Source organism: Erythranthe guttata, chromosome 4, assembly GCF_056151865.1.
Source record: "Erythranthe guttata isolate IM_541 chromosome 4, IM_541, whole genome shotgun sequence".
Lineage (NCBI taxonomy): Eukaryota > Viridiplantae > Streptophyta > Magnoliopsida > Lamiales > Phrymaceae > Erythranthe > Erythranthe guttata.
Window position 1 is genome coordinate 3,948,549 of NC_142536.1, and position 19,288 is coordinate 3,967,836.

General features: G+C 34.2%; 1 protein-coding gene and 1 long non-coding RNA gene across 2 annotated transcripts; one reads left to right on the plus strand and one right to left on the minus strand.

Moving 5' to 3' along the window:
* Positions 1-113: 113 nt before the first annotated feature.
* LOC105962375 (DEAD-box ATP-dependent RNA helicase 20) lies at positions 114-7,031 on the minus strand. The gene is made up of 14 exons (XM_012986709.2): positions 6,663-7,031; positions 5,898-5,990; positions 5,621-5,785; positions 5,404-5,499; positions 4,731-4,805; positions 4,442-4,603; positions 3,863-3,943; positions 3,615-3,713; positions 2,780-2,875; positions 1,613-1,744; positions 1,080-1,154; positions 802-891; positions 639-713; positions 114-542 (listed from the first exon to the last, which is right to left on the minus strand). Exons 1-14 carry the CDS (start codon positions 6,930-6,932, stop codon positions 372-374), a joined length of 1,680 nt encoding a protein of 559 aa, XP_012842163.1. The 5' UTR covers positions 6,933-7,031; the 3' UTR covers positions 114-371.
* Positions 7,032-11,029: 3,998 nt separating this feature from the next.
* Positions 11,030-11,880, plus strand: LOC148770944 (uncharacterized). The gene is made up of 2 exons (XR_016031001.1): positions 11,030-11,123; positions 11,444-11,880. It is a non-coding gene; the product is annotated as an uncharacterized LOC148770944 (long non-coding RNA).
* The last annotated feature ends 7,408 nt before the right edge of the window (positions 11,881-19,288 follow it).

The window sequence follows — 19,288 nt, forward strand, 5'->3', positions numbered from 1 at the left end:
CATCTACATTACTATTGCCTTTGCAGAATTTAAGATTAACATAGAATGCATTATTGAAAACATTTAATCAAATAACAGAACCCGAAAACCCATTTCCCAATTATTGAAATCCATTTTCTGGAGAAAGAAGATAAAAGATATGGCATAACATTCTATTACTACAAAAGTTATGGCAACAAGTGAGTAAAATCAGTGGGCTAGAATAGAAAGCCTAGAAGACTATTTTTTAAACAAAATTGTGTAAATGTACACGACAATCTACTTTCAACATAATTTTTTTTGCCATTTCTATCAGCTGATCGAAAAGGAAACCAAGAATCGGAAAACATAAATAAAACCTACGGCTCGACACGATTTTTTTTTTTGATGAGTTAGTCATCCCAAGCATCATCGGCAGCGCCCTCTTTTGTGGTTAGTGAAGGGGAAATCATGTGCCTGTATTTGTCCTCCACGTTTATCGCTCTCGATTCAACCAATGGCACTGTACCTCCTTTTCCGTCTTTCTGAGCAGCTAAAGCTTCCCTCTCCTTCCTTCTCGCAGTCTAAATTCCACGAAAAAGAAAAGGAATATAAAAAAGGGCGTTTCAGGTATTTCACAATTTCTCAACCGGAGAAGCAAAGGAAATGAGAGAACCCACCTTTCCCGTTGCAAAACTTAAAGTATTCCCAGAGTCGACATCTTGAATTGCTTTCTTTATTTGTGCTACAAGAAACTGCAAACCCCCAACGCTGAAACAGTGAGGAAAAGGAAAAAAGAATAATAACGAATACGAAAGAAAAGAAACGAGACAAGGAATATACCATGTCACGATCAGTATAGAAGGATGTAGACTGCCCTGTTGAACCTGCACGACCAGTCCTTCCAATTCGGTGTACATAATCTTCCATGGTCTATGTTTTCACAATCCCAGAATTCGTGGTTATAATAAATCATGCAATTGATATAGATAGGAGATCAGAAACTAAATGAAGGAGACTCCAACTTCAACATGGGACACTGTATATGTTTTATTGGGCTATTTGATAAAAGAAAATGGTAATATATATAAATAACCATAAAAGTTGGCAGCCCGATTTACCTTTGGAAGATCCAAATTGATGACATGAGCAACACCAGTCACATCCAATCCCCTTGATGCAATATCCGTGGCGACCTGCAAATCAAGAAAACAAGGATATAGAATGTTTAAAACACAGTAAAACAGCTGTAAAACTGAGTGAAGATTTTGGAGCATTAGAAAAAGTGATCAGCTCAATGCATGTAGAATAAGGTCAAAAGACAGATTATTCAAATACTTTCGATAACGGAAAATTCAATCTAGAATCAAACTTGAATCAAGCTTCAGAAACAGTTAGAGTTATAGTTGAACGTGCGTAACTGCACCTCATATTTCAAGAACATGATTATGTCCTTCATGATGATGCCACTCACCTTTATCGGCAATAAAATCAAAGTAGCATAAGAAAAAATTATCAGCGTCTTTGCTCGCTCATAAACAAGTAGAAGGAAAGTGAAGAAGTTGAAGGAGGAAGACGAGGGGCATAAATAGAATAGATCAAATTAGTGCAACAGCTAACTAACAGATATAACAAAGGCAGGCCCTAGACGTACCAGTATTCTAGAAGGACCGTGCCTAAAATCACGGAGAGCAGTCTCTCTCTCACTTTGAGTACGACCACCATGAAGAGCAGCCGCTTGCAGACCTTGTTGTATCAATGCTTCAGCAACTTCATCGCATCTGCTCTGAAAGATCACATCAATATGCAACAGTTGAGATACACCACTGAGAATGGAAGGAAAAGGGTAGGGGTGATATTGGGTTGAACGGGAAGTATATCTACAACTGTTAATACCAGAAAATGGGGCCATAACATAGAAACCAACCGAATTAAGAAGACATAGTAGCACTCCTTTCCTTTCAAGACACAATGCAATTTTTTTTTTTTGATTTTAGACACACTAACACAGCCAATTTTTTTTAAGGATGTTAACTTAGCAAGAGCTGCAAATACCAGTTAGATCGGTGTATTTATTGATGATCGAGACAGTCTCATCATGGCACATTGTAATGTAACTGAAATACAAATCTTATCTCATTGAATACATAACTTAATCAGAATCTTCGCGACAGTTTAGAGATATGCTACTAAAACAACTAAAAATTGCAATACTCTTCTAGTTTAGCTAAGCAAGCATCCCAGTCGACACTAGACAGAAAATGTTAATTGAATCCTAAAAAAGTTAATTTTTCAACTGCTAAAAATCCGGATGATGAGCCATATGTAAAGATGTTTTAAATGTATTATCGAAACCATGTTGGATAGCACAATTATCTTAACAAGAACATAGATCAGTTGACCCCAAGCAGATTGAGTGTCCTTTCTGATAGACTTCTTACTTCTTAGACCTTTCTCATTGCACAACTGAAATGCTACATAAATAAAAATTTGTAGCATCATTTGTAAAAAAAAGCTGCCGTAAATAAGGTCAAGAATAATTTAGAGGCAAATATTTGAACAATACATTAAAACAGATATTCATACATTTGATGACATTGCTTTTACCGTATTCAAGTAGAAGCAAGTTCACAGCCTTGTAAAAGCAAGTAAAAGCAACATACTTAAGCACAGCTCTAGCATACAGGTGAGTTAACATCGTATCAAATCCAACACCGATGAAGTTTACGAGACTATAAACATGTTGCAAACCTCTGCAATGCGATGCTGAAACGGAAAGAATAGAGTCATATTAATTGCATGTGGGCGTGAATTGCAGTACCTTCCGTTCCACAAATACAATGGTCAAGGGGAATGAATGGCCGCATCTTTCTGATTGATTAGCTGCCTCAACAAGCATATTTAGCAGCCTGTCAACCTTCATACCATAAACAACTTTTAACATGCTTTATCCGAATAATATTTAGAGGTAAATATACTCAAATCTCATACAGATTAGTGATATTCATCGTGATGTGATAACCAACTTTCAGATACAATCACTTGTAAACTCTTTAGCCCCTTCACAGGCATTAGACAAATGATAAATAATTAAAATATATTAAAAGGAAGTGAATTGTAACATTTACAATCTTTAAGAACAGGTAAGCCATTATACATTCCTAAAACTCATTTATAAATCACTACCATGCTATACAGAAATGACAATGTTGAGCGTTCTAATCCTGATCAGAAACCACACATTTATACGTTTTATGAGTACTATGGAGGTTATTTTGCAAACTATTTGTACGAAACAAAGCCATCCTTATGTAAGAAGACCTGAACATTTATAACAGGTGGAGCTAAAAAACTTCTACATATGAATGAGCATTAGCATAGAATTATCACTATGACATACATATATGGCCGATGTACCAGGGCTACATGCAACCAAGAAAATATAATGGTCAACACTTAGCCGTATTTTTTATGACCAATCAACGACGACTGTGAGACATAATGTTTTCTCTCAATCATCTATGAAGTTCAAGAAAGATGCACTCTGTAATAACTTTTTCCATAAAAAAGAAAGGATGATAATTTCATCTAACTAGATAAAGGCTTCAACAATCTATTAATCTAAATTCATCATAATAGTGCAAAGAGAAGCATACCTTTTCATTTTCCGGCACCTTCTCTAAAACTTGGGAGACATTTGCAGTGGGGCTACTAACTTTTCCCACTTTCACCCGCACAGGGTTTGTCAAGTATTCCTAAAATTTGCAGTCAGAAAGGCCATAAATTGCGTAAAAGATGTCGAAGAATGTAGGAAAGTAGAATAGGATAGAATCAAAGTGTCAAATATATCCACATCAATATAGGACCAGCACGATCAATATTGTGATCTCCACAGAGTTCTAACCTGTGCTAGCTCTTCGATTTCCACTGGCATAGTAGCACTGAACAGCAGAGTTTGATGCTTTTCAGGAAGATTTTGCATCACCTACAACAACCGGATTAGACAGCACGTAAATTTTTAATTCTACATAAAAATATGAACATGAATATTACAAGATGAATATCCTGTTCAATTAAGAAGTGACAATACAAATGTAAAGGTGAGAAAGCCTGAGTTAAGAAAATCCCGAAGTGCAGAGATGAAAGAAAAGGAAAGGGAAGAGGAACAAACGACCAATAAAGAGATAAATCAACATATAGATTTACATCGTTCAATTATGCGAAGCCTATGGGAAATGTCATGTAGGTTTGGCGGCATATACAGGAGTCAGAAAAGTTGGTAACGATCACAAACACGAGGTTGATGATGATGATGTAAAAACCCCAGGATAATCATTTTATATCACTAAAGCTTAAGCTGAAGTCAATCAAAACCACTTAAAGCTAATTATATCAAAACCCACACACGCAAGGAAAAGAGAAACAAAGTAGGAAGCTTAAGAAGAGGATAGAGTTAGTTATGTGAATATTAAGACCCGAGTACCTCTCTTATCTGAGGTTCAAATCCCATGTCAAGCATCCTATCAGCCTCATCCAAAACAACAAATGAAATCCTCGATATGGAAGTGTTTCCTTGTTGCAGATGATCAATAAATCTTCCAGGAGTTGCAACCACTATATCCACTCCTGCTCGCAGCTCAGACCTCTGTCTTGCAAATTCATTAATAGAAGGATATCAGAATATAACAAAACCAAATTACAGGTTGCTGTTATCAAATAAAAAATGATCTTTGCAGCAACAACTGACAAATTGATAAGTATTTCGTCATAACCTGCTCAGAAATGTTGGTTCCACCCACAACAATCGCTGTTTTGAAGGAGTCAAGAGATCTACCAAATGCCTTCACCTGGAAAGATTATAAGACGATAACCCAAGATAGAATCAATGCAAGCTTAGACGAAACAACTTGTGTATATACAATTCATATTATCTCCACTTCATACTTCATGAGATTGTGTGTACTCTACTAGGAAAAAATCATCTTTATCCAGATCTAAGTACAAAAAGATTGCTATTATGGATTAGCAATCAATCTGAAAGGGGAAAGAGGAATAAATTTTTCGAGTTAAAATACATCCAATACAAGGTATGTGATATAGTGTCTATTTCTATGGCTTTACTTCCCTCACTTTATACATGTGCCTTAATCCACAGCAACCAAGAATAATATGAACCAGCGACTTGTAAGAAACTGATGGCAATATGATTTTGGTTCAATTCAAAAGCCTTCATTTCTCCCTTTACCCATCTCCCTTAATCCACAGCAAAGAAGCACATCACGAATCAATGACAAAAATGGGAAACTGAAGTGAATCAGAGAAGTACTCAGAATTCCAAGTTTCTATTTATATATCATGTCTAATACAAAACTAGAAAATATCAAATGAACGTATGCTGATAAGAATGTGACCTCGGTCCAAATGACTTAAACTTATCAGTCTCACCTCTTTCTCTATTTGTTGAGCAAGCTCTCTAGTTGGGGCCAAGACCAATGCCAAAGGTCCATCTCCGCGCCGAATTGGAGGTTGAGCAAGGCAATGCTGCAGATAATGGATAAGAAACTAGGATTATAGTTCTATAACAAAGAAGATTCACATCTGTAAGATACCAACTGGAAAAAAAAAAATCCAATTACGAGGAAAACAGGTTAAATATTGAAACCTGTATCATAGGTATGGTAAATGCAGCCGTTTTTCCACTGCCAGTTTCTGCGCAACCCAAAAGATCTCTTCCACTTAGAGCGACTGGCATGGCTTGAGCCTGAATTGAAGTCGGTGTAGTGTATCCATGAAGTGCAATATCTTTCATGATACTCGCATGCAAATTCTGCAAAGAGAAAAAACAAACAGAGGGAATACATGAGATTCGTTACAAGAATTAATCCCAGTCGAAGAGGAGATACAAAAATTTATCATCAACAATGCCTGCTGATTCTTACCATGTCAGTAAACGATTCAATAGGAGATGGTGCAAGTTGTGAATCTGGTGGAACTGTAGCCTCAACATTTAGCCTCAAACGGACCTCCTGAATCTGAATATACGTATACATATTATATACCGATTAACGGATCGAAGGACATCATTTCAGATAAACACCAGCTTACTCACAAACGAAAGAGCATAAGTGGTTCGTCAATGAATTTCCATAAAGATCCATTTGCAACCAAGATTTAGTGGAGGAAAGTGAAAAGGAAATGAAAAGTAACTAAAACCTAAAATTCCACTCACGTGTGCAACAATTTTCCTCCTTTTCCCTTGAAATTTGAATAGCGAAAGACGGGAACAAACCCCCTTATTGTTTTAAACACTAATATCCAACATCGAAATTTGTAGCATTAAATGCTCAAGCAACACTACCAGGGTCATGTACATTATCGCTGTCAAAATTAAAACCTAACTGATAAACAAAACCTGGTTAAGTACAGCATCACTTTCTAAAAGCAAACGTAGTCATCAATAAACAAAAATAAATAAATAATATACGTTCAAAATAATTCAAGCCTAAAAAAGCAGCACAAATGCAGCCATTAAGGAAAAACAAAAAGAGGGGGAAAAAACACCAATAACCACTACCAGTCATGAAATTATGAAAAAATAAATTTGCGACCCAAAAAATGGAGCATAAATTCCAAAAGAAAAACCAGCACTAAGCTCAGAATTCACACAGTAACAACAGGAAAGAGAAAAAGTTGATTAACCAAACCTGTTCTGGTTCAAGGCGGATAACACGGTCGGAGGGCTTCCATTGAGGGAATACTGCGTCGGGCACAGAAGAAACATAATTCCCGGAGCTCCGAGAACCCCCATTCCAGAAATTAGTAGAGTTGCCATTACTATTGTTGCTCTTAGCGGAAGTGAATTGCGAATATGAGCTGTTGAGCTGCTTCCCGTGGAAGTGATCGGTGTGGCCGTTCACGACGGCTGTTGCGGCGGCGGCGGAAGAATTTCTGAGGTGAGGAGGTACATACGACATCGTTTGTTCGTTGATTTCACGGTGGGGGATACGGCGAGTGCGTTTACTGGGTGTGTGAGAGAGCGATTCCAGATAGAGAATTGAGGATGGAGAAGAGAATTATTGAAAATGGGCCTCAGTTATATGTTAAAAGTGTTGCAGCTTCCTAAACGGGCCGGGCCTGAAATATTTATGGGCCTTCCGTTTTGGGCCCTATTCATGCATCTCCAATCGTAGAAAAAAATGGATAATTAAATGTTACAATTTAACAAGGTTATTAGGATAAATGAAACAGCGACTATTTGCAATCACAAATTTACTTAGGGCAAGACCAAATTAATTTTTTTTATCAAATTAACTATAAAAAGACTATAATAACTTTAATAAAATACAAACAAAATAAAAATTCTTTTATTAATTTACTTTTGCAAGACCAATTTAAAAAAGAAAAATTAATAAAAAAAAAGAAAAAGCAAATTAAAAAACGAGAATTGAAAAACGAGGAGAAGGGAAGAAAACAAAAAAAAAAATTCAATTGCAGCACTCGCCGCCACCCTTCGTCGTCGTCCCGTCGCCGTCGCCGTCGCCGTTGAAGTCCACCACTTCCCCCGTCGCCGTTGCAGTCGTCGCCGTTGATCGTTTTCCGCACCTCATTTTACGTACAAAAAATTTGACGTGTACAGGTCGAAATATGCACCGAATATCGACACCATAATGTCGAAAAATTCAATAAAAATCGACAGTAAAAGAGTGTCGATTTATGTTGAAATTTTCGACACTAGTGTGTCGATATTCGGAGCATATTTCGACATGTACACGTCGAATTTTTTGTACGTGAAATGAGGTACGAAAAACGAGAAAAACGATCACAAAATACAATATTTCTTACCTCTTTGTGTTCTTCGACCTTAGAATCCTCCATAGTTATGTCTTGTGTATCCATAATGTCCTTCTTTTCAAGTTTTAGTAAGATTTGAGGGTTTTGTGTGATGAGGGTTTTGGAGAATATGGAAGATTTTTTTGTGGAAAAAAATGTGTAAAATGAGTGTGAAGAAGAAGATGTTTGGGGTTTTCTTTTTTTTTATTCCTTTTTTTTTTGTTTTTTTTTTGGTCTTGCAATAGCAATTAGCCTAATTTGAATCAATAATATCTAAATTAATATTGGGGTTATATTTGTAATTTCCAGTCTTGATCTTAGTAAATTTATTTATATTTTGGTCTTGCATGAAGTAAGGTCGTGCACTTAGTAATTTTCGTCTTGCATATATTCGTTGCCTAAATGAAATCATATAATATGCTGAATATTCGAAAATTAAATAATTGAGACCATAAATAGTGTATAGATAGATGTTGGGTCAGATATTTGAAAAAGTACCTGAGTCATGACCCAAATACATATAGGTGTCGGGTCGGATATGCAGGTAAGTACACCGTACACGACCCGATATTCTCCTTTTTTGAGTTGATGTTATCGCCCGTAGTACTCGTAATGATGTTTGAATCGGAGACAGTCGGAAAGGTAATACATGTTTCATCTTTTATTTAACTCGTTTCGTTTTTGTGCCGTGTTTATATTAAGTGTGTAAGTTGGAATGAAATTTCCATTTGGCATTGTCCATAATCCCTATAGTACTACAAATATTATTATTTATTATTTTTTATTCCTTATTAAAATTACATGCCCAAAACCGTTTTCCGATTACATAACAATATAAAAGTGTCAGAGTTAAGGAGAAGAATATACAGTTAATGCAGACAGACAATCTGTAATAAAGACATAAAAGAATAATTGCAGTGTCCACAACTCTTCATTTCATCCCTTCATCCTCTCTCTCTACAAGTATATACATATACATACATACCTAGCTATCTCTCTCGTCTAAATCTCCTTCATTTCATATTTTTTTTTTTGTTCTTTCGATTATATTTTTAACACTGAATTTGTGTTCAGTTTGAGTTTATATCTTTTGGGTCTGTGGATTATTTTTTATTTTGTAAAATGTTTGTAATTACTGTGCGTTTATGGTTTTTCTTTTTTGTTTTTGTATATTTTTTATTATTATCATTCAGGAACGCATCTGATGTTAATCTTTCAATTTGGTCACTGAATCTGAATTCCGGACCAAAATTGTATTTCCCGTTTGTGTAGGGACAAACATGTCAATTCCCAAATTTTATTTGGGGCAATACCCGTATTTCAATATTCTATTTAAAAAAAATAAGAAAATGTTTTATTTTAGTGTCACGCAATCCGAACGGTACTTTATCAGACTGGAAGTTTTCAAAAGCTCAGAAGCACATTATCTTTCTTCATCCACATAGTCTCTCTAGCATTGTAAGTATCTTCATATACATCCTCGTATAATTCATTTTCTGTTCATTTCAGTTTACGATTGTTTGATTTTTATTTCATATATCTCCACAGCTTGCTATTGCTCCTTCTTCCTGCTTCTCGTTGCTCTCTGTTACAGATTTGAGGTTCGTATATAATTTCAATTAACATGTTTTTTTTAAATACGTTGTTAACTTCGATCGTCTTTGTTTGTTGTAAATTGGTGATTATACATTTCATATATTCATGGAAATTGGTGATAGTTCAGATCGTTTGCCAGTGTATTCTATCTCAGCTGGTTTCCGTTCAATTTGATCAAACTCTGGCTATTTGTATATGCTCAGAAGATTTTCGATCGTCAGTTTAAAGTATTCTGATGCACCACATCAGAAATCTTCTAGATTATTTAGAGTATTCTCACTAAATTTCTACACATTACGATCATCTTGCTAACGATAATCTAGAAAATCCCACTAAATTTGAAACCGCAAGGGTGGACGTGTAAGAAGATTAATAGTTGAGGGGGTGGTTGTAATTATCCAATCAGGAAGGGTGTTTTCATAATTTGACCATACCTCAAGGGGAACCGATGGAGGCACATTAAATTTACGACAAACTGTTTCGCAAGTAAAATATTCCGGCGTTTATCGGCAAAAAGGTGCTCGGTTCTTTCTACGGATGGCTGGTTTTAGTAGAACCGCTCCAAAAGTCGACTTGACAAATGGGTCAAATTTGTCTCGATGCATGAAAAGTCTTTGGAAATTACGCGTGTATTATGAAACATGACTCCTATGTCATATATCAGCTTTGAGTGAGTGGTTACGCGCGTATTATGAAACTGAATAAATATGCATAGCATATACTAAGAAAATATAGTAAATACTAAAATACCCTTGTTATTAATTATTTTTCGACGAACTAATTATAAGAATACTAATTTCCACCGGTTCTGATATGAAGAGTTGGGATTTTGGAACAACTTTTTTCATTCCGATTTCCGATATTTTTCGGTTTTTTTGGATTGGAATTATAATTATGTAAAAAATATTTATAATTTCCAATTTTCCAATTCAATTTAACTTCCGAAACTAATTCCAAAAATTCTGATTTTTTTTTCATATATATATATATATATATATATATATATATAGTGTAAAATAAATAAAATAATTACTTATTTTCTCCTTATGGGCGGTCTTGGGCCTAAATACATAGCCTCGTAATATTTACTTATTTGCCCTTATGGGCTGAGTATGTTGACCCGGTGGATCGGGCTGTTGTATATTGAGTATTTGAGTGTATCTGGAATTGGAGTTTATAGAATTACATAAACACGACTTTCCCTACTTAGATATCTTTAATTAATTATTTATATTTAAGAATTGGGATTATTTGAGAAAACCCCCTCATATGACATTTACAATTAGAGGGGTTTCCACATTTTGAGATAAATCCATTATTAAATCATTATAATCCTATTATACCCTTCTTAACCTAGTCATGTACTCATCTAATTTGAACCGCCGTTAATCTATCGTTCCTCTTCTATCTTCATTTTTACTCTCTTCAATTCTATAGCACACAATACTCCCCTCCCCCTAACAATTCGGCCACCCTTTCTCCGCCGACTAAATCGTGACCTTCTCCTCGCTTAAAGCCGCCGACGACCACAATGGAAGATCCGGTTTCAGTGTTGCCGGCAGATCGATGGTTCGCTCAAAGGTGTACTACGGTTTCCTATGCCCCTCTATTTTCTTTCCATCGCCGATTTTTTGGATTTACGACTGTAAGGTGAAGCAAAATGCGGAATCAATGGAAGAGAAGAAGAAGGCGGGGACGATTGAAAAATGGATTCCTGAGGAAGAATTCCGCAAATATTGGTATGTCAAATTACATTTTTTGCCCGAGATGATGCTTTTTATAATTGATGTATTTCGATTTCAAATTTATTTTTTTGGTTTTGTTCATATCAGTTGATTTCGTGACAATATATGTATATATAGTAGTCTGATAACTAATTATGATAAATAGATGATTCATATGATTTGGAAAATTAATACTACTATAAAAGATTTAAGTTCTGCAGGATAGAGAATAGTTAATTTTCAATATTTTACTATCTATAATTATTGTCAAGCTCTGTGATTAATATTTAGTACTTCTCTTGATTTTAAATATGAAACCATGTTTTTGTGAGTAGGGGATAAATTTGATGTCATCTGTCATTATCCACACTTTGGCGGAGGTGTAGTGCGACGCCAACACGCCACCGTCGTCTTTGGATCTTCTTCGCCGTCCTTACAGAGAAGATCAATAATCTGCTTGTGGTCAGAGCCACCAACCACCGCCCATTCCTGGCGATTCACATAACAGCGCAAAGGCAATATAGGCACCGCCACGGCGCCACCAAGCGATTCAAATAGTAGATTATGTTTTTTTGTTTGTTATTTTTGAGTTGTGTCAGTAGTGGATTACGTATGTTTTTAGTGGTTTTTGATAAGTTTGTGGTAAATTTCGGTAATATCATTGTGGATATCAATAATTTCGTAGTGGATTTCGGGCAATTTTCGTTGTGGATTTTGATAGTTGTAGTTTGATATGCTTGTTATGGATTTTCGTAATGGAATACATTAATTACATAGTGGTTTTCAATAAGTTTACAGTAAATTTTCGTAAAGGAATACATTAATTACATTTTCGTTAATTGCATAGTGGTTTTCGTTAATTGTACAGTGATTTTCGTTAATTGTATAGTGGTTTTCGTTAATTGCACAGTCACAGTGGTTTTCGTTAGTTGCATAGTGGTTTTTGATGAACTTGTAGTGGATTTCAGACAAAATATACCTGCTGCAGACGCGAGGAATAGATGAGGGGGTGTCGACGCGCTTACGGTAAATAGTGGTTTTAGTAAATAGTGGTTTTCGACATTAAATAGTGGATTATTGACAACGCGTACAGTGAATAGTTGATTTCAAATTTGGGATTATTTGACAAAACCCCCTCATATGACATTTCCTATTAGAGGGGGTCCATTCTTTTTTCACCTTTTTGAGATAAATCCATAATTTAATTTTAAAATATATAGTACAATTATACCCTTTACCAAACCCACCCAAATCTGACGCCGTTTTAACCCTAGCCATGTTTTCTCTCCCCCACTCTTTCTCTCGATCCATCCACCATCCCACCCTCTCTTTCTTCCGTTTTTTTCTCTCCGCGGAATCCGATGTGTCCATCTTCCCCATCCACCCACTATTTCTTTCGCTTTTCTTCTCTTGACGGTCGGAATGAAGGGCAGAACCAGAAAAAATCGGTATTCCACCGACCCCACCTGCTCATCGGTTATGTGAGGGTAATAACAGTATTTTCTCTCCTTATAGTTTGCAAGAAATCGTCACTCCAACTGCAGCAGACCATACACTCGAATCTGCTCTCTTCTTTAAAAGAACAAGGAACGATGGACAACTTGTCATTCTCAGCGATGACGTCACTTTGAAGATCAAAGCCATGGCTGAAGTAAGCGGAACCTATAAATACGTACAATTTTTTTTTTTCTCCTGTAGGGCATACTTGGTCTGGTGTGGATGATGCTGTGCTTAAGGAGAGATATTATCCGAGCTCTTTAAAAAGGCAGTCGAAATCTGGAGAAGTTTCCGCTAAGGTATTGAAGCTCATATTGCTGCACAATTCTAATTTCAGGCAGATCACACCACTTAGCTAAAGTGGCCTGTAAAAACCACTTTTGAAGATCATCATCAAATTAGATTTTGACTATAACTTATTTCGTAGTGGATTATGTTAATATTTTAGTGGATTTCGATAATTTTTGTACTGGGAAATTCTTGCTTTTTTAGTGAATGAATTAAATTGACACGTTGTTGTCTTATTTTTCTTTGGTTTAGATTCATGCACAAGCGGGTGATGGCAGCAAGTGGGACCATGTTGGGTGATGATAAGCTTGTAGTGTTTTTCGATGAATTTATAGTGGTTTTCAATGAGTATGTAGTGGTTTTCAATCGAATAGTGGTTTTCGATGAATTTATAGTGGTTTTCAATGAGTATGTAGTGGTTTTCAATGAGTATGTAGTGGATTTCAATCAATATATTACGTTAATTTTGTAGTGAATTTTGATAATTTTTTAGTGGATTTTCATAATTTTGTAATGGATTACGTTAATTCGTAGTGGATTATTTAAATATTTATTCGATTTCGATACGTTATTACGTTAATTTTGTAGTGGTTTTTGATAATTTTGTAATGGATTACGTTAATTCGTAGTGGATTATGTAAATATTTATTCGATTTCGATACGTCATTACGTTAATTTGTAGTGGATTTTGATAATTTTGTAATGGATTACGTTAATTCGTAGTGGATTATGTAAATATTTATTCGATTTCGATACGTTTGTAGTGCACTATATTAATATGAAAGTTGATTACGATAATTTTATACTGATTTCTACTTTAATCGAATACTGGTTTTCGATGAATTTATTGTGGTTTTCAATGAATATGTATTGGATTTCAATCCATATATTACGTTAATTTTGTAGTGGATTACTTTAACCTATAAAGTGGATTTTGATAACTTTGTAGTGGATTTTGATACTTTTGTAATGGATTACGTTAATTCGTAGTGGATTATGTAAATTTTTATTCGATTTCGATACGTTTATAGTCATTATATTAATATTAAAGTTGATTACGATAATTTCATACTGATTTCTATGTTAATCGAATAGTGTTTTTCAATGAATTTATAGTGACTTTCAATGAGTATGTATTGGATTTCAATCCATATATTACGTTAATGTAGTGGATTTTGATAATTTTGTAATGTATTACGTTAATTCGTTTTATTCGATTTCGATACGTTTGTAGTGCATTATATTAATATTAAAGTTGATTACGATAATTTCATACTGATTTCTACATTAATCGAATAGTGGTTTTCGATGAATTTATAGTGGTTTTCAATAAGTATATAGTGGATTTCAATTTTTTGTTAAACTTGCGGTAAAAAAACCAATTAAAAAAATGAAAATTGAAAAGAAAAAAATATATTTTTTAAATCGAAATTACAAAAAGATTGTAAAAGATGAATTTATAGTGGTGTTCAATGAGTATGTAGTGGATTTCAATTTTTTGTTAAACTTGCGGTAAAAAACCAATTAAAAAAATGAAAATTGAAAAAAAAATAAATATATTTTTTAAATCAAAATTACAAAAAGATTGTAAAAAGAATCAAAAGGAAATTGAAATACGTGATTTACATTTAGTGAGAGATTTAGGGGAGCTGGTGAGAGATTTAAGGGGAGTTATTTTAGGGGAGTTACTTTAGCAATAATAATTTAATTATATTTTTATGAATATAATAAGGGTAAATTAGATATTAACCTTAATGAGGGGGTTATCCCTAATAGTAAATAAAAATATGGATTTATGCCTCTAAGGAATTTGTATGAGGGAGTTATCTCATATAACCCCTTCAAATTTAGACAATGAATAGTGGATAGTGGTTTTAGTAAATAGTGGTTTTCGAATTCTTACGTGACATTAAATAATGGATTACGGTAGAGGGATGAGGTTGACAACACGTACAGTGAATAGTGGATTTCAAACAGTGAATAGTGGATTTCATATTCAGGCAGTGAACAGTGGATTACGTTAATTTTTTTTAGATAGTGAGTGTTCATAAATTTTGATGTGTACCGGAATAGTGGATTTTAAACTTAGACAGTGAATAGTGAATTACGTTAATTTTACAATGGATTACGACAATTTAATAGTGAACTTTACGTTATTTTTTTTTATAATGAATGTCGATAAATTTTAACAAATGTGTAGTGGATTTCATTTTTTGGTAAACCTGCTGGAAAGAAAATGATTTTTTAAAAAACTGAAATTTTCAATAAGTTTACAGTGAATTTTCGTAATAGATAATGTTAATTATTTAGTGGTTTTCTATAAGCTTATAATGGATTTTCGTAATGAACTACGTTAACACATAGTGGTTTTCGATAAATTTATAATGAATTTTTGTAATGGAATACATTAATTACATAGTGATTTTCGTAGATTACGTAGTGGTTTTCGATAAATTTATAGTGAATTTCAATTTGTTAAAAACCTTGTTTTTTAAATCGAAATGTAAAAAGACAATTAAAAGAAAACAAAAAGAAAAATCAATTTTTAATAACGAAAATATTTTTTTTTTAAGAAAATTAAAATTTTATAATTTTCTTATAAAAAAACTTCAGAATAAAATAAATTACAAAAAAAAATACAATTTAATCAAAATTTTAAAAAACAATTTCTGCAAAAAAAAAAGGTTAAAATAAAAAATAGAATCAAACGTAATTTATTTTAATTGAAACGGTTTGAGATGTTTTGAGAGATTTTGGGGATTAGGCGGATTTTTAGGGGAGTTGTTTTGGGAAATTAAATTAAACATTAAAATTCGAAAATACACTATAAGGGTAATATAAGTATTTTGCTATGGGAGAGGGTTATCCCAAAAATAGGATTATTAATTGGATTTATCCCTTTTAGGAAATTGAATGAAGGGGTTATCTCATATAACCCCTTAACAATTTGAATCCGATTTCCTTGATTAATTAATTGGAGTTTCTTTCCTTAGGTAATTAGAGTTTCTTTCCTTATCTTATGCAATTACTAATTAGAACACATCCGAATTAATTGAAACCTTAAACCCTTATTGTTATATTACTATATATATATATATATATATATATATATATACCCATGTTGCAAGCAAATATTGGTGAACCAATAATTGGCCTTTCTCTTTTGTGTCTTTGCAGAAGATTTTCTCTCTTTGCATTGTTTTCTTTTGTTACTTCTCAGGTCTTATCTTATAAAATTCATGAATTTTGTAACTACTTGCAGACAACTAACTCATTACTATGGCGAGCAATATCCCGTTGCTTATGATATCTCACGGGGATTCATTGGAGAAACATTCAATTTACGATATGTCGGAGAAACTGCTTCGCAAGTTAGATATTCCGACGTTGAGGGGCAAAAAGGTACTCGGCTCTTCTTACGGATGGTTGATTTTAGTGGAGCCGATCGATTCTGAAGATGATTATGATTCTAATTGTTGTCTTTTCAATCCAACAACCAATGATATAATCGAGCTCCCAAATTTAATTGATTGGATTGATTACAATCAATGTATCTTGACCAAACCTCCCACCGAACCAGATTGTTATGTTTTTTTCAGTGGCTTGGAACAATCCTTTTGCCGGATTGGAGACGAAGAATATGTAACACGTACAGAAGAACAACAATACGAAGAAGAACAAGTAAATGGAGGTCTTGGTTATGAACATCTTTTTGCAATTGGTTCTTTTCAAGGTCAAATTTACGGATACATCGATCCCGATAAATTTGTTGCAATTCATATTGTGGGGAATACCATCGAGTTTAGTCAGATACCAATGGCGGGGCACTGGGTTATTCCTTATAGTTCGGAGGATGGGTTTATATATGATATATGGTTGATCGAGTCAGCACAATGCGACGGTGAACCCTTGATTGTGCAAAAAGTAGTAAACGTGGATGATGATCGTGAAGAGCTAGTGGACTTCAAAGTTTTTCGATTTGATATAAATGAAATGGAGTGCACCGAGTTAAATAATATAGGTAATCAAACAATTTTTGCAACTGAGGATGGTTTTGGATATTGTTGTTCTTCTATTGGAATAAAACCAAATTCCATTTACTATACAAATAAAGACGACAACAATCTCTACATCTTTGATTTGGAAGATAGAAGCACGAGCTCGATACTGCAGTTCGATGACGATGTTGCAGCCAACAAGCCAATAATGACCTGTTGGATTGAAAATCAAATATTTTGATAGTTTGTTGTTTGTTTACTCGTTTGTTATAGTCGTCTAATAGCTCTAGCGTTCAACGTAGTTTAATAGTTTTGCTCGTTCGTTGTAGTTTTATTTTAATGGTTTTGTGCTAGTTTATAATTTATCCAGCTATCTAATGAGTTCAGCATCTTTGAATAGTTTTGTTATATTGTGCATGTACCTGGGAATCCACTACTTAAAAGCTATAAATTGAACTTATAATCTCTACATTTGCCAGATGAAAACTTGGATGTTGAAGCATGGCCCGAAATAGCTTGGATAAAGAACCAATGGCAAATAAAATCCGCAGAACATACGTAGAAGAATTAATTTAATGTCGGAAAATTTTGTTTTGCATCACCTGTAACAACCGGATTAGACGGTAGGGAAATGTTATATTCTATATAAATATATGAACACGAAAGAAAGTATATGTAAGAAAATCCCAAAGTGCACAAACGAAAGAAACAAAAAAGAGAAGGAACAAATTACCAACGAGGAGATCGGTAAATCAACATCCAGGATTTGCATGGTTTTAATTACCCTAAAAAATTGCTGCTTTGAACAAGTCCAGAGATCTACCGAACGCTTTCACCTGGAAAAAAGGGTAAGACGATGACCCAACATAGTATATCAATACAAGCTTAGATGAATGTTAAGTATATATTTTTATACTTTATCGTACATTTTTATTTGAGCTTTTGGTGTGATTTAACGATAATTGGTGCTTAAAAAGTTGATTTATTGTATTTTAGGTATAAATTGAAGAATTGGAAAAGTTTGGGGTCAAAACTGCAATTTTGGAGAAAATATGGGCCAAAAGTAAAATAATCAAAAATCTGAAGAAATTGGCACGGGACAGCCGTCCCAAATTTACACCTAAAAATGGGACGGCCGTGCCAATAGCAGAAATTGGGCAGAAGGTTTCGGCGATTCTCGCGCGGCCGTGTGAGAATTGCACTGATTTTCGCGCGGCCGTGCCAACATACGTTGGAGACAATTTTGGACTTTTAATCACACAAGAAAACCTAAAATCATCTACCAAGTTGGGACATCTATTTAAGCCCAAACCATGAATTAGAGGACTTTTGACACAACCTTGGAGCGAGAAGAGCGAGAGAACGAAGAATCGAAGACGGAGAATTGACAAATCTTCATCACAATTCTTCCTTTATCTATCTTTTCTTAATCTATTTCTTTTTATGTTTTTATGATGTTTTTCGTAGAGAACATGCGTAGCTAAGTTTTTAATCTAGGATTTTGTTGGAACCCTATGTGGGGATGGTGAACCCGTTTTCTTGAGATTATGCAATTATGATTTTATGATTATTTCTTCTACTTGTTATGATTGTTAGTGCATGAACTTGATCAATTTATGTGCTTTATCTGTGATTATTGGGATTGACTCGACAGAGCTATTTTGATAATTAGATGGTAAGTAGAAAAACCTTCGAGTAGTTTTCACCGGATGAGTGTGTCAATTGCATGTGGTGTCGTAGACATACAGATATCACCTTAGGTAGCCATTTACGAGACTTGTTAGTTAATGTTTTATTCATAATTGGTTTGCATAGACATATGGTGAATCGTTTATGAATAATAGACTCATAATACACGCGACAGCGGGTTATGAGTAAATTAGTGTCTCGGGTTAATAATCATGAATCATATATTTCATAATTGAGGGGTTTTGGGTGAGCAATTCTTGCATAGGGAGAAGATAAGATCCTAGATCCGTTTTATATTGATATTTTCTCGTGATTCTTTGCTTTCTTAATTAGTTTAATTGTTTAATTGATTTAATTCGACAAACTTGCGTAGGCTGGATAAAAATCATAGTTGTTAGAATTTGGTACTTAAGATTAGATAATTTGAGTATTCCCCGTGGGATCGACATCCGACTCTCACGAGTCCACTTTTACTACTTGTTTGCGATACGTACACTTGCGTGTTAGGTATTTAGCACCCAACAAGTTTTTGGCGCCGTTGCCGGGGAATACGGCTAAATTATCTATTTATTCTAATATTAAATTTGAGCAATTTTTCTTACTTCAGCCGTTTTATTTGTTTTATTTAATTATTTTTTTAGGTACTTTTTATGCGACAATGGAAGAAGAGAATAATCTTAGGGGAGATGACCAAGGGCGCTTACCGAA

Excerpts from the sequence above, each read along its gene's own strand:
- LOC105962375 (XM_012986709.2), bottom strand. The coding sequence starts at position 6,932 with ATGTCGTATGTACCTCCTCACCTCAGAAATTCTTCCGCCGCCGCCGCA. Across the intron at positions 4,806-5,403 it reads CTCAACAAATAGAGAAAGAG|GTGAAGGCATTTGGTAGATC; the intron begins GTGAGACTGATA and ends TAATCTTTCCAG. Across the intron at positions 892-1,079 it reads TCAATTTGGATCTTCCAAAG|ACCATGGAAGATTATGTACA; the intron begins GTAAATCGGGCT and ends GTGAAAACATAG.